This window comes from Marmota monax, unplaced genomic scaffold (assembly GCF_021218885.2).
Source record: "Marmota monax isolate L192 unplaced genomic scaffold, Marmota_monax_Labrador192_F-V1.1 WCK01_AAM20220418_F8-fsc00191, whole genome shotgun sequence".
In the NCBI taxonomy this organism is placed as follows: Eukaryota; Metazoa; Chordata; class Mammalia; order Rodentia; family Sciuridae; genus Marmota; species Marmota monax.
In genome coordinates this window covers 1,077,629-1,092,401 of record NW_026693537.1, presented here as the reverse complement: position 1 = coordinate 1,092,401, position 14,773 = coordinate 1,077,629, and the positions used below count along the sequence as shown (strand labels likewise).

The window sequence follows — 14,773 nt, the reverse complement described above, 5'->3', positions numbered from 1 at the left end:
CCAGAAATTCCTAGGGATGAATTATTCTGGATATCCAAATTTTCTATATTACTTGTTTTAGTCAGCTTTTTCATAGCTGGGACCAAAGGACTTGATAAGACTAATATCAAAGGAGGAAAAGTTTATTTGGGTATCATAACTTCAGAGATCTCAGTCCACAGATGGCCAACTCCATTCCTGGGCACAAGGTGAGGCAGAACTTCAGGACAGAAAGGAATAATAGCAAAGGAAAGCAGTTCAGGTCACTGTACCAGGAAGCAGAAAGAGAGACTTCCCTCTCCACAGACAAAACATATACCCTAAAGGCAAACCTTCAGTGACCCACCCCTTCCAGCCACACCTTGACTGCAGTTAATCCTTATTAGGGGCTTAATGTACCAATCAGTTAAACTCTCATAACACAATCATTTCACCTCTGAACCCTCTTGCCTCATCTCATGCATGAGTTCTGGGGGACACCTAATATCTTTCAGGGCTAGAAAGGTGTTGCTCCCCAAAAATTCCTAGGGATGAATTATTCTGGATATCCAAATTTTCTATATTACTAGTTTTAATCAGCTTTTTGGTAGCTGGGACCAAAGGACTTGATAAGACTAGTATCAGAGGAGGAAGTTTATTTGGGTACCATAGTTTCAGATATCTCAGTCCACAGATGGCCAACTCCATTCCTGGGCACGAGGTGAGGCATAACATTACCATAGGCCTAGGTTTGAAACTTTAACATTAGTTATTGTGGCTATACATACTTCTAAAATGTAGATGAGTATACAGGTTGCAATGTGTTCTGGGTGTTAGATTTTTTCAGATTTTGTAATCTTTGCATATATATAATGTCTTGGAGATAAGAACCAAATATAAACATGAAAAAAAAATTTTTTGGTATCAGGGGCACTCAACCACTGAGCTACATACATCCCCAGCCCTATTTTGTATTTTATTTGCAGACAGGGTCTCACTGAGTTGCTTAGTGCCTCACTGTTGCTGAGGCTGACTTTGAACTTGTGATCCTCCTGTCTCAGCCTCCCAAGTCACTGGGATTACAGCCATGCACCACTGCCCCCAGATAAATGTGAAATTCATATTTCATATATACTTTATACACATTGCCTGAACATAATTCTATTATTGTTATGAACACTAGAGATTGAATGTGTGGTCTTACAAATGTGAGGCAAGCACTCTACTACTGCGATACAGCCTTAGCCCCCAAATAATTTTATAAATAAACACTTTAAATAATTTTGTGCATAAAACAAGGTTTCATGGTATGGAATTTTCCACTTATGACATCATATCAGTGCTCAGATTTTGAAGCATTCTGGATTTTGTATTTGGGGATTTCCTTTCCTTTTTCATGGAACTACAGGATAATCATTATGATCGTGTATTATACTTTACTATTCTAATAATTTTAAAATCCACTGCAGCTGTTTGATCATACTAAGAAATACCAAGTGTTCAGATTTTTTTCATTTCTTATTTTTTTCTAAGTATTTAATAATGGACAACTCTCCCACCAGTCTATCTATACCACCCATACCACTTTTCCTATTTTCTTATTCTTTCTTCTATAAGCTTGATAACCATTCTCCATAACACTGTGTGTAAAGCAAGAGCAGGTGGGTTTTGAACAGGGCCTGAAGGACTAGCCTGGGTATGGAGTCCAGGACATTAGGGCACAGGATCAAGACCAACACCAGCTACTCTGACCTGAATCCTGTTCCTCAATTATGTTCCAAATGGATGAGGCAGCCACAAAGAGGAACTGAACATGGTCAAGATATTACTCTAATACTCTTTACATGTAATAATAATATAAATAACACATACTGGGTTCTTATGGTGCACCAAGCCCACTCCAAAGTGCTGTGTTTCTATTAGCATTTTCAGTACTCCCAACAACTGTCTGATATATTACTATCCCCATTTTATGGATGAGGATACTAAGGCATGGAAAAGTTAAATGATTTGCCTAGATGCCACTGCTACTATGTAGAACAGAATTCAAGCTCAAGCAGTCTGGCTCTAGGGCCATGCAAGACCTTGACCACTGTGGTCCATAGCCTCTGATGATTTCCCAACAGAGCCATACCACAAGGATCCCTTACTCATTATTACTACAAAAACAAAACACAAATTCATAAAGCAATGTGTAGACCAGCACTGTCAAAAGCACTTGAAATGTAGCTGGTATGCATGAGAAACTGATTTTTAAATTTAAGTTTAATTCATTCCCATCATTTAGAAGAAAAGAGCAAGCCATTTTAGGTTAGAGTAGATGAAAACGTCTGCAAGATGAAGTGGGAACCTGTAGATGTAGCACTATATATTGCTGAGCAAGGCCTGATTTGGAATGCCATGGAGGTTGTGGGACCAAGGGGTGTCAGATCACAGGTTAGGTTCAGATACTACATTCACCCTACAGATCTCAAAATAAAGGCTTCAGAAGTGCACATGTGTCTATGTGATGAGCTTGTCATCAAATATGAAAATACTTGCTCAAGCACAGAGTCTTAGCTACATTCAGAGGCTGGTGTGATAAAACCTGACTTGGCAGAGCAGAGGGCATGAGCCAATCTGCCCAGCCAGGGACCACGTCATGCTACTCCCTGGTCAGCCTTACAGAGGCCATTAGGGCCTCTGCTATGACAGTCACAAAGCCAAGCCCACCCCTTCCTATCCTGGACAAAGATTCCTTTCTAACATATGGATTTTCTCCTTCCCCTCCCTGGGTTTGGCTAAGCTATAATTATATGCCAAACCCAACTTTAGGATAGAACTCAATTTCAATCGAAATATCAAATAAAGTCAAGATGAGAACTTGAGTATTCTAACCTAAGGGAGGTACAACTTTACTCTAGTTTCTCCTACATCTGTATGATCGGAGGAAGGTGCATCTAATTAGCAACTGCCAACTTAAGTTCTCTACACATTTTCTGACCCTTTTGTATATGCCCATGTTAAAGAGGCACAATTGGGCCAATGAAGTCCACGATCCCATAAGGCAAGTGCAGCTCAAAAAAGGTAAAGGGTCTCGAGTGTGCCACACAGCTATTTACCAGAAAAGCACAGGCCCTACTCCTCATTCCTTTTACCACACACTCCGCACGATTCATGCCTCAAGGACACTGGAAGAAGAACACACGTACTCCTTCATGCCCCCCTTAGGCTATTTAAAAAAATAACAAAAAACAAAAATCAACCATCACTCATTCCTTTCAACCTCAACATCCCTCTTCCAAACAAGTCACAAAAATCCATATGAAAAATTATTCCTTGCCCATAGAGGTCAAAAGTTGATCCAGTACAAAGTCAAGACTACAAAACTAAAAATATACTTTAAACTCCAGAAATGTGGGGTCTGAAAAGTTAAGTTCTGCTCCAAGTTCCGAGGAATTCCTCCTCTCAGCCGGAAAGTAAGCATTGTGAAGCAGGCTCTGTGATTTCCTGCAGGACTCCAGGAATTGCTGGAGGGGAGGCCTGTTTACCCAAGGATTGCTCCTCCAGGTCAGGAGCCCCCAGACTGCTCTTAAATTTCAGGAAAGAGCTGGTCATGTCACCTCTAAACCCATGCCACACTCTCCATGACTCTTGATGCTACCTTCTCAAAGAATCTGGTACTGTATCAGACAGAGACCTAACCACCAACACTTGATGATTAACAAGCATGGGAGCATGTTCTGGGCATCCCTCAAAGGAGAGGGTGGAAGTCACCAGGGGAATAAAGGGAAGAGTTGTATAAATTCCATCTCTATCTGTTGTCCTAAAACATACCTTCAAATCAGGCTTCATGGCCCACGCTTGTAAACCCAGCAACTCAAGAGGCTGAGGCAGGGGGATCTCAAGTTCCAGGCCAGCCTCAGCAAATTAGGGAGATCCTGAGGCACTAAACAACTCAGCAAGACCCAGTCTCAAAATTAAAAAAACAAAAAGGGTTAGGGATGAGGCTCAATGGTAAAGCACCCTGAGCTCAAAAACTAGTACGACTAAAAGAAAAACAAAAACAAAAAACAGACACATCCTTCCCCCTTCCCAGGAGCCAAAAAAAGTCTTCATAATGGTATTAGGTCACTCAATGAACTTTTTAAAACTCTCTGTGAAAAGAAAAAATTAAATACTCCCTATGAGAGGTATTTGCACTTTTGTAATAAAGATGAAGGAACAAACTGATTAAATTAACAATACTCCACCCTTGCAAAATCCAGGAGCTTCCTTGAGAAGTCTTCTCCCGGTTTCAAAGGCAGGGCAGTGGATTGCTCAGAGGATTATGACATTCCTACCTGAGCTTTGCCTCCACCCACCCTAAAGGATAGGGGGTTTGATGTTAAAAGTCTTTAAAAGCCATGTGGATGAATTTTCCTAACCTCAGCCAGGGTTTCAACCACTAAAGAACTCCCACTACTAGAAATAGGACTTTCGTGTGTGTATACACACGAAAATATATACATATATATGTATATGTATACATATATACACGCTGCCCATTATAGACGGGCATACACACGTCCCCCGCAAATTCCCATGCTGAAATACCAACCCCCTAAAATGATGACATTAGGAGATGGGACTTTTGAGAGATGATTAGGTCATGGGGTAGAGCCCTCATGAATAGGATTAGTGCCCTTATAAAACAGCCTAGACATTTACCAGCAAATGGAGCCTATCATGCTAAGTGAAATAAGCCAATCCCAAAAAACCAAAGGCAGAATGTTCTCTCTGATATGTGAATGCTGACTCAAAATAAGCCAGCATTGGGTGGGGGTGGGGAATTGTCACTGGACTGGATAGAGGGGAGTGGGGAGAAGGGGGAGCTTGGAATGGGAAACACAGTAGAATGAATAACTTTCTTATGTTCTTATATGAATACACGACTAGTGTAACTCTCCACATCGTGTACAACTACAAAAATGGGAAGTTATACTCCATGTATATATGATATGTCAAAACACATTCCACTGTCATTATAACTAAAAAGAACAAATAAAAAATTAAAAAATCAAAAAGCATAGAGGTTAATCTCTCCCTCTACCTTTTATTCTCTTTCTCACTTTTTTCTGCAGAGATAGACATCTATGAACTAGGAAGCAGACCCTCCCCAGACACTGAACATGCAGTGCCTGGATCCTGGACTTGCCCAGACTTCAGAAATATAAGAATAAAGTGTTGGTTGCTTAAACACCCAAATCTATGGAATTTTTGTGACAGTTTCTCCAGTGAACTGCCTTCAGATAGCTGTGCCCTACAAACTATCTAGGAGCGACCGCCAACTATTCTTCTCTGAACACTGACAACCCCACACCCAAAGGTCAGGTCTTACTTTAATCAATTGCCCTTTCCACCAAAAGCAATGGCTTGAGGTTGAAACCAAAGAGTTTGATGTTGCACCACCCACTCACATCAAGCTTTAGACTTGACTTCTGGGACTGGAGGTATACAATTCATGCCTTGCATGTACAGGCCCCAATTCAATCCTCAGAAGAAAAGAAGGAAGAGGGGGAGTGAGGGAGGAAAGGAGGAAGGAAGAAAAGGACATGACTCCTATCCACAAATAGTACATAAATTTTAAGTCCCCACACTGTAACTTCTTTGAGGACAGGGACCCCACCTTATTCATTTTTTGCATCACAGAGCTCCCATATGCACACAGCAGTACACAGACACTCAGGTGCTAAATTAATCAACACAGAACTCTTAAGGAAGATATATCAATTTCAAGACTTCTACCCATAGATTGGCATTTAAAGATAGAGTCTAGAATCCCAGTAGGTGGAGATGTAGAAGATACACCAGAGACAGTTCAGAAGACATGGCCTCAGTTTTGCTAAAAATTCACTCTACTGTCCTGGGCAAATCTCCCAACCTCTGGGGTGGGTGCGGTCTTATTTTTCTTTTCCATAAACACATTAGAAAACTTCTTGGGTTTCCCTCTAAGATCTTAAACATGTATGGCCACAATGTTAACTTGATGACAAGGGCAATGCAGAAGTGACAACAAGAACCACCTAACTACATGGATGCTGGGTAACACCAGGCAGTAACTTCAATGGGAGGCAAATCCTGTGCCCATTTTTCCATGTTCATAGGTGATAGACACATACATTTGGGTCATTCTCTGTGGTCTCTTTCAGAGAGATGCAAATTTCAAAGGTTATTCTAGGTAGAAAGTGGAACAATGACCCAAAGACATTACTTCCAGGTAATAAACAGATTCCACTCTGACAAAAAAAAATAAAGCAGCCTGTGGCTACATTCCGAAGACGCCCCATTTGTGGGAGCATCAGGGCTGCGCTCTAAATGCAAGCCAGACATTGTTGGATTCTTATTTTGGCTCCAACTCTAATGCAGAGTGGATGGTCCTTGGCCAAATTTCCTCCTCTAGAAGTTAGACTCTGGATGGGTATGACAGCCTCCATAAAGCATCCCGATTACAGGGTAAGGCCAGTAAAGCATTTCACAGATGTAAAATACTGCCAACTCTTCCAGACAAATCAGAGAAGACATGAAGAGGCAATAGGGCTCTGGTAGAAAGCCACAGATCATCCTCCTTAACCCTAGGTTCCCACAATATCATCAGAGGACCCAGAGGCCTTGAAACCCCCCACTCATAATCTGGTCCCATTTCTCCTCTGCTGAAAATCAAGGAAAGTTGTGTGACTTTTCACCATCCAGAAGAAGCCCTTGCAAAGCTCTATAAACCATAGTTACTCATAACATTAAGCAGCTGTAACTAAGTTAGGTTTGGTTCCCATACACTGCAGGACATTTGAGACAGTGGAGGTAAATCAAGGCAAAGGAGCACAGTGTGATAAAGGTCTGCTCATGAAATAGAAAGGATTGTTTGGGAACCGTTAGTAGTTTTACTGGTTTCTCTTCTCCCCCTTCTTCTTTAACCATTAGGTACCAATGGATACCAGATACACAGTGCTGGATAGAAAGGTTAAGTGATAGTATCAGCAGTTTCCCACCAAGGCCTGCTAATAGAGCTCTCACTGATTAGAAAGCACTTCTGTCCTTTGGGAACTCTAATCCGAGCTTATCAAACCTCTGGCTCCATCACTTATCAGGGTGGGAATGAGAGGTACATCAGCTATGCCACAGAGTGATTTCTGGGGCCCCTGCCCATGAAGAAACAGATCAAAAAGGAGTTCATGCCTGGCAGAGTGAAGCTTTCACCATAGCAACACATGTTATTCTACAAACAGTCAGGACTAAGGCACTCTGTTGTGACCAGCCTGGACAGTGCCTCTGAGAAATGCACGACTGAGGCTTCAGACAACAGGGCAAGCAAGAGAAAAGTGCCACCTATTTAGCTTGCAGGGCAGTCTTCTTATGGTTTTTGCTTCTCCACAAAGCTGACAGTAGCAGCACCAAGACCCACAGCCCATGTTCTAAAAAGGTGGATGTCAGACAGAAAACAGATGTTCATTCACACCACAGGGGACTCCTTGGGAAGAAAGGAACTCAGGTAGAGCCAGTGATTGAACCATTCAGAGAATAGACAGCTACTGGGGAATTCAGGGAAAGGACTCCATCTCAAAACATGTCTTCTCTAGAATGAAACGTAGCCAGGATGCCCAATAACCATCTGAGGGTGGAAGGTAGACTCAGAGATTAAACAATGAAGCCCACAGCAGTCATCAGTGTGGCTGCTGAGCCCATGGAGGAAGGGGCCATTTGCCAGGCATAGTGCTAACGACACATATGAGTCTTCATCTTGAAATTAGTATCAAACATTCACTAACTGGTCAATGCCTCTTCCTGGATATCACATTTTTGTCAAGGGAAGAAACAGGAATAACCAAAGTACCCTTATATTCTACACAATACAGTTAAACTGGAGGCTTGACCAGGAGAATATCTAGCTCCAAATTTTTGCTTTATGGCTCAAATCACTGAGCCAGACACATAGAAATCCAATTGTCAAACAAGGACACCCCAGACAATAAGTAATCCCTCATGGTTTCCTCTAACACCACCACTGGACCATATCATAGACTAAAGCGGGGAAGCAAAGAGCTATAAAAGGGACAAAGGAACTCCTTCAAAAGTGCATTAGAAGTTAGTCAAAGAAAGACAACTTATGTCCACAGATGTATGTCTGTGACATTTACATACTTCCTTCTATGAATGCAGTAGAAGAATAATCATTTTACAATGCTAACATTAAGAGACAGGCGAAGAGCCCATTTCAGGTTATAATACCTACAGGGATATGCGGGAAGATGTGAACTGTTGCCACAGCTAATGGCTATAACACATGAGATAAACTCATATTCTGCAAACATTTCATCCTGACAAGTCAGTCATCAAGTCAGGAACAAGGAAGAAGGTAGTTCCTGGAGAAAAGGTAGATATGCCACACCTACCTCCAAAACAACTAAGAAACAAAAAACAGCCACTACTCAAAAATTCCTCTGGGTCCTAAATCCTTAAGTCATCACAGACCAAACAGAAACCAAAGCTACAAATGACAGAATTTCACACACATTTCTTTCCAGCTGCAGAGACTAATTTGAAGAGGAGAAAAAAGTTTCTGTCTCAAAATGACATTTTAAAGATAATGTATAAGTTGCTTCCTCTCTTTCCCCTTCTTCCCATTCTCCATTCGCTAATGAAAGAGTTTCCCTCTTCCCCTGCCTGCTTCAGTTGGAAACGTGGCACAGAACAGGACACTGGACGGAGAAGGGAAAGGGGAGGAGGGAGGCTACTTTCAAATCTGACACATACACACACCCCGACCGGTGCCCACACCCTGAAGGACTGTCAGGACCAGACTCCACCTAAGAAAGGACCAAACTGTTGAGCAGAAAACTCCCCCTGGCGCCACCTCTCCCAAAAGCAGAGTTAAGAAATAAAAAGCTGGAAAGGAAGGAGGGGGAAAATAAAGTTCCACATTCCTGAGATTTTTTAGCCAAGTGCTGTGGCTGCACAGCCCAGCTCTATTCCAAACAGCCCTGAAGACAGGGAGAAATCCTGAATTCAGGGGAAGGAACCTGCCCCCTGCCTTGGAAGTAGGATAACCCAAAACTAAACACAAAGGGTGGGGCAGGGGGAGAGGTGCTAGGGAGGCCAGACAGCCTTTCATGTGTGTTCCCAAAGGAAGTGATCCCAAGGGAAGGAATTTAGAGTCAACATCTCCCTAAATATAAGGAGCTGAAACCCTGAGGTTCTTGAGAGGGAAATGAAGGGCCATGAATACTACAGGGATGACTAGCAAGGCACAGCTGAGATGGACACACAGGGTTGTGGCTGCCCAGGGTGTGGGATGGTGGGCAACATGAGGCCCATCTTATAAACCAAGACTGGGCAGGGGACCCCAGAGGGAGAGTTGTCAAGAGAGTTGCTCTCTGTGGGAAGAATAATGATTGAGTTTTCCTGGCCCAGCTTTGAAATGAAGGAATCCTAGCCTGGCACAAGACGGGAACTCAAGAGCCTAATGGCCTCTCCCCCTTTCTCCCCACGCCCCCGCACCTCCCTCTGTACTCATTTCAATGAAGAACTATGTTGACTTCTGGACTGTATTCCCTCCCCATCATATGCATCCCCACATACACTCACATCACATACACTCACATCAGGAGAGAACCTAGAAGACCTTTAAATATCCAGTCAGTCCTGTGCTAAGTTTTGAGGCACCTCCCCATTTCATCCCCTCCCTCTCACTCATTTTACCCCAAGTATGAAGATGCCCATATTGGTTTCTTTTGGACCCTAGATGTTTCTGTTCTCATTTGTAGAGGCAGCAGAGTTCCAAGCCCACCCCCCTACCAAAAAAAAAAAACTCTGTACAGAGTTAGCTGGTGGAATAGACAGGACCTACTATGTGTCCAGCACAGAAGGCAAGTCTTTCACACTTGAGATTCAGAGCAAAGCCCTCTTTCTCACAGTCCAGCAGTAACTGACAATCTCACAGAGCACTTCTGAGAGGAGAAACCTGCCCTGTAAGTTTGGTAGGTCTAAGGTGCCATGGGAAGAGAAGTGGGGATAGTGGAAAGAGGGGGGCCTACAGGCATTTCAACCAGGCCCTTTCCATACTCCCCAGTCCATTCCTAAGGAGGAGAGAGTAGTTTTATTTGTTTTTCTCCATGGACTTTTTTCTTTTATCAAGTTCCAGGAAGAAGAGTTCCTAGCACCTTTTGACTTCCAAAGATTGTCAGGTTTAGTGCACAGGACTTTCTATAAGACTAGACACAAGGACAGAAGGAGGTTTGGAGCTCACACACTATATAGCTCTTTTTACACAAAGATAAAGCAGGCAGAGCCAGAAACCTTAACAAATCCAGAAACACAGCAGAGAGCCACAGGCTATGCAAGAGATGTGTCTGCTTCAGAGGGTGTGGCTATGAGGTTTATAGATGACACGTGTGTCTTTCTAGCCAGACGCTCCAAGACTGGGTCCTCCTCTCCCAGGAGGCTTCCTGGAATGCAGGGCAGAAAACAGACACAGTGGCATCATATTTCATTAAGTTATCATTATGATAAATAATAAAAGTGCTCCAAGAGCAAGAAATTGATTCTCACATTAGTAGGAAACATTAAGGCTTCTATTGCTAACATCTCAGTTAAACCTACAACCACCCTGTGAGGAAGACAAGGTATTACCAACTTCTTCAACAATGGGAAAACTGAGGCTGCAGTCAGTTTTTCAGTCAGACTAGAGACAGCAAAGAGTGGGGCACACCACCATTCAATACATCACAGGAGGGCTGTGGAAAGGAGCTCTATGGAAAGGAGTAGAGACCCCTATTCCAGACTCAGACTCATTTTCTACAGACCCTGAAGCCCAGCCAAGGTCACATGCACACATCCAAACCTGACCTGGCCACCACAGAATGCCCCCAGTTTGAGGGCAGACCCACCAACCAAATAGGACCCTTGTCATCCATAGAAAGAAGACAGGGGACCCAGAGACAGAGGCACACAGAAGGAGGAATCAGCTTAGGAATCCTCCATCTCCAAGGCAGCTTTTAAATGGTTACAGCTTCCAACACATCCCCCAGAATGCAGATAAGCAACCCTACCCAGAAGGGAGGACAAGGAGCCTACTCACAGGAACCAGAGGCGACCATGGTAGCTGTGAGGGGAGTGCCACTTACATATCTCATGCCTGAGACAAGATAGACCACAGCGAATCCATACCCAGTTTCCTCCAGTTCTACCCACTTTTGAATATCACATTTCTCTCTTTCTGTACAAGTAAGGAGTCTTTCCCATCAGCCCCCTTGGATTCTGACCCCTTGTTGGCTTACTAAACTCCCTGTTCTGAGGCCTACACCAGTGCACTGCTGACCTAATAGGATCCCATCTTCTGCTCCCATTCTCTGCCCCCAATTTCAGCAGCCACAAGAAAATCACCTTTCCCCTAGAAGTAGAGAGTATCCCTGTCCCTCTCCTTGGCCCTATAAAAGGGGTGAAGCTCTTGAGTCCATCACACATGGATCTAAAGGGACAGTCCATAGAGTTCAAAGGGTACCTCAAAACTCGCCATTTATGCCATAATTAAAAATAATAAGCAGAAGGCCACTGCTGGGATAGAGCCAGGGCTACACGTGAACACCTGGAGCACATTCCAGAGGTAAAGATGCAAAACACCCAGAAAATTAGAAGGGAGGTGAAAAGGGTCAGGGTTCCTCCCACGTAAGAGCCCAGGAAAGCTAGTGACCCCCATTTGGGACAAGACGGGTTGTGCAATGACTGCGGGTCTGGGAGTCTCCCGGCTTGACTCCCGGATGCCAAAAAGGAAACCCCACGCGTCGGGCCAGGGTGGCAGCGCTGCGGTTGGTTGAAGTCCAGACTTGGCTTCAGGGCTGCATAGAGGGTTGCAAGGATATGGTGGGTACCCAAGGGGGCGGCAGTGGTACCCACTGGCAGGCGCGAAGCTGGAGGTACTGTCTGGGTTGACTGGGGTACAGGCCAACGGGAGTCCAAGGCACAAAGCCGGGGTGCAGATAACGTGCAAGACAGCCCAGAGTTTAAGCTCAGATGAGGACCAGGGGACCTGCAGGAGTACTCCCGTGGCGCAAGACAGAAGGCACTGCCTGCTCCTCCAGTACCCCCTCCTCAGTCTCTCACCTCGAACATAAGCCCGATGAGGACGCAGAGCACCAAGCAGAAGCCGATGTCCGCATGGTTGTGGATGACGAACTCTTGACTGAAGAGAGGGTAACTTTTCGTCCTCCTGCGGAAAGCCATGGCAGCGGGCGCGCAGCGGCCGGCGGGGCCCGCACCCTCGCTCACCAGCCGCAGTGCAAACTTCTCCAGCCACGGCCCGGTCCGCCCGCCGGCCCGCCGACCGCTCGCCTAGCCGCCCGCCCGCCCTGCGCGGAACAACTTCTGGGCCCCGCCCCCTTCCTCTGCCCGCTCCCGCCCCCGCCGCCCGGAACCGCCCCCGGCCGCAGCCCCCTCCCCACCCGCGGCCCGCACTCCGCGAGCAGGGCCCGCCCGTCCCCGGCCCCGCCCCCTGCGCGCTTAACCCTGCAGCCGCCGGCGCCGCGCGGGAGGCTGCGGCTGCTGTGTCCGCGGCTGGGAACTGCGAGAGTAGCTCAGAAACCCCTCGGCCGGCGCCCACGCCGCGCCCGGTCCCATGCCCCGAGCCGGGGCTCACCACCTCCCGCGCGCAGGGCGCAGGCCGCGGAGGAGGCGGGCGCCCAGGCCTGCCCGGACAGGAAGTGGGCCCGGGTCGCGCCCCGCTCCTTCCTCCGCGAGAAGGGAAGGGAAGGGCCGGGAAGCTTCGGGCGCGGAGTAGTGGGCCGCGCAGCCAGATATTCCCGGGGTGGCGAGCCGGGGCAGAGAGCGGCGCAGGTTCGGAAGAGGCAGGGAAGCTTCGGGCGGGCCTTCTCGCTGGCCACAGCGCCCTACTCGGACGATAAATGAATGGACGGCGGATCTAGTATTTGAGAGCTTGCAGTGGGCTAGGCAAGGTTCTGGGTGCTGCGAATGGGCGGCAAACAAAAGGCCCTGCCCTAGGGGGCTTACGTTCCAGTGGGGGGGAGTGGGAGGATGGGTGTGCTTTCGCCCTCTAACTTTTTGAGACCTGCGTGCTACCAAAAGTAAGTTTTACGCGTCTCACCCAAAGTCTTTCTTCGTATTAATTGATCTGAAGAAGTGGAAGAATAAACATAAGAAGAAGAAAAAGGAACTTTCTTAATGAAAGTTTCTATCTAATATTGCATTTAAAATTCTCCAGGAAGGACAAAAGGTCTTTTTAATAAATTATATAGGCAAATATTGAATTTAATTCTACCAGTAATGAAGGAGTCAACTAATCACTTTCTAGATTTACAGAAATATAAAATGAGCAAAGAACTATTTGGTTTCTATTTTTTTTTATTAGGCCCACTGTTATTTCATTCTAAGTAAACATGATTTCTTAAAAATGGCACAGTGTCTGAAATGTGATTGAGACTGGATGGAGTTCCTAGAGAAATTTTACTTCCTAAGTCTGCACTATTTAGCATACAGTCTTGGATCTTAAATTCTCCTATTTGGAGAAAGGAAAGGAAAAAAGTGCAGTATTGCCTCTATTGAGTTAAACCCCACTTAACTTCAAGACTGACATTTCTGGGGCTGGGGTTGTGGCTCAGTGGTGGAATGCTTGCCTGGCTTGTGTGAGGCCCTGGGTTCGATTCTCAGCACCGCATATAAATAAAAATAAAGATTTGCCAATGACTAAAAAAATATTAAAAAAAAAAAAAAGACTGACATTTCTTAAAGTTGGTCCTTAGCCTTGTGAGGAACAGAAAGTCCAAGAACTCTGGAGCACCTTGATTTTCTAACGAAGGCATGGTTAAAAATTTCCAACCTGCAGCCAGGCCAATTAGGCTGAACATATGAAGTGGTTTAACATGGGTACCCCCGTGTTTCCCATGACTGTTTGTAGATGATGTTGTGGTGAGAATTTCCTGCATAACATAGGATGTTGTCAATGAGTTCACATTTAGAGTTTAGGCTGAAAGTCTTGGGAAATAAATCAGGTATTATAATCTCGTCATCTATAAATGATAAACCTGGAGTAAAGGGATGACTTAGTGTTCATATTGCCAACTGCAAGTCCTTCCCCTTGAAGTATAATTGAACAATTAGGCATAGGGTTGTTAGATGCACGGTTTAATGGTTCATCCTTTGAAACTCACAGAGGAAGTACTGCATGTCTACTTCAGCCATTGTAACCATCTCTAAAGGCCAAGTTTTCAAAGGCATCTTGAACCAACTGATGGGTCTACTATTTGCCAGGACCTTCAGCCTAAATTTTTAATGTTAAGAAATTGATTAACATCTTTGCAGGAAATGTCCAACCCCTGTCATTCAATCAGTCATGGAATCCAATGAATACTTACCTCAGAATCTCTCTCATCAACCCCCACTTCTACCATTCCACACATGGCCCACACTAGTTACCCCTGAATCTCTCCCTTTAACATCCATTCCAACCTTGGGCTGGGGACGTGGCTCAAGCGGTAGCACGCTCGCCTGGCATGCGTGCGGCCCGGGTTCAATCCTCAGCACCACATACAAACAAAGATGTTGTGTCCGCCGAAAACTAAAATAAATAAATAAATATTTAAAAAAAAAAAATCCATTCCATTAGAAAAGTCTAAAGAGCACCTACTATCTGCCAGACACTGTGCTAGTTACTGGAAACAGAAAGATATGACAATCTCTGTGTGGTTTTAAAATATGTCCTCAAATTCTTTGTTAATTCTTCCTTCAAAAGTCTTCCATTGAGTTAGGGTGGACATAGTGACTCACTTCTAACAAACAGAGCATAAGTGAT

General features: G+C 45.0%; 1 protein-coding gene across 1 annotated transcript in view; it reads right to left on the bottom strand.

The window, feature by feature from the left end:
* Tram2 (translocation associated membrane protein 2) overlaps nt 1-12,316 on the bottom strand; it is a 78,010-nt gene extending 65,694 nt beyond the window's left edge. The window contains exon 1 of the mRNA XM_046458569.1: nt 12,073-12,316. Coding sequence (XP_046314525.1) covers nt 12,073-12,192 — 120 coding nt within the window. The 5' untranslated portion in view covers nt 12,193-12,316. The remainder of the gene's footprint in view (nt 1-12,072) is intronic.
* Between the last annotated feature and the right edge of the window lie 2,457 nt (nt 12,317-14,773).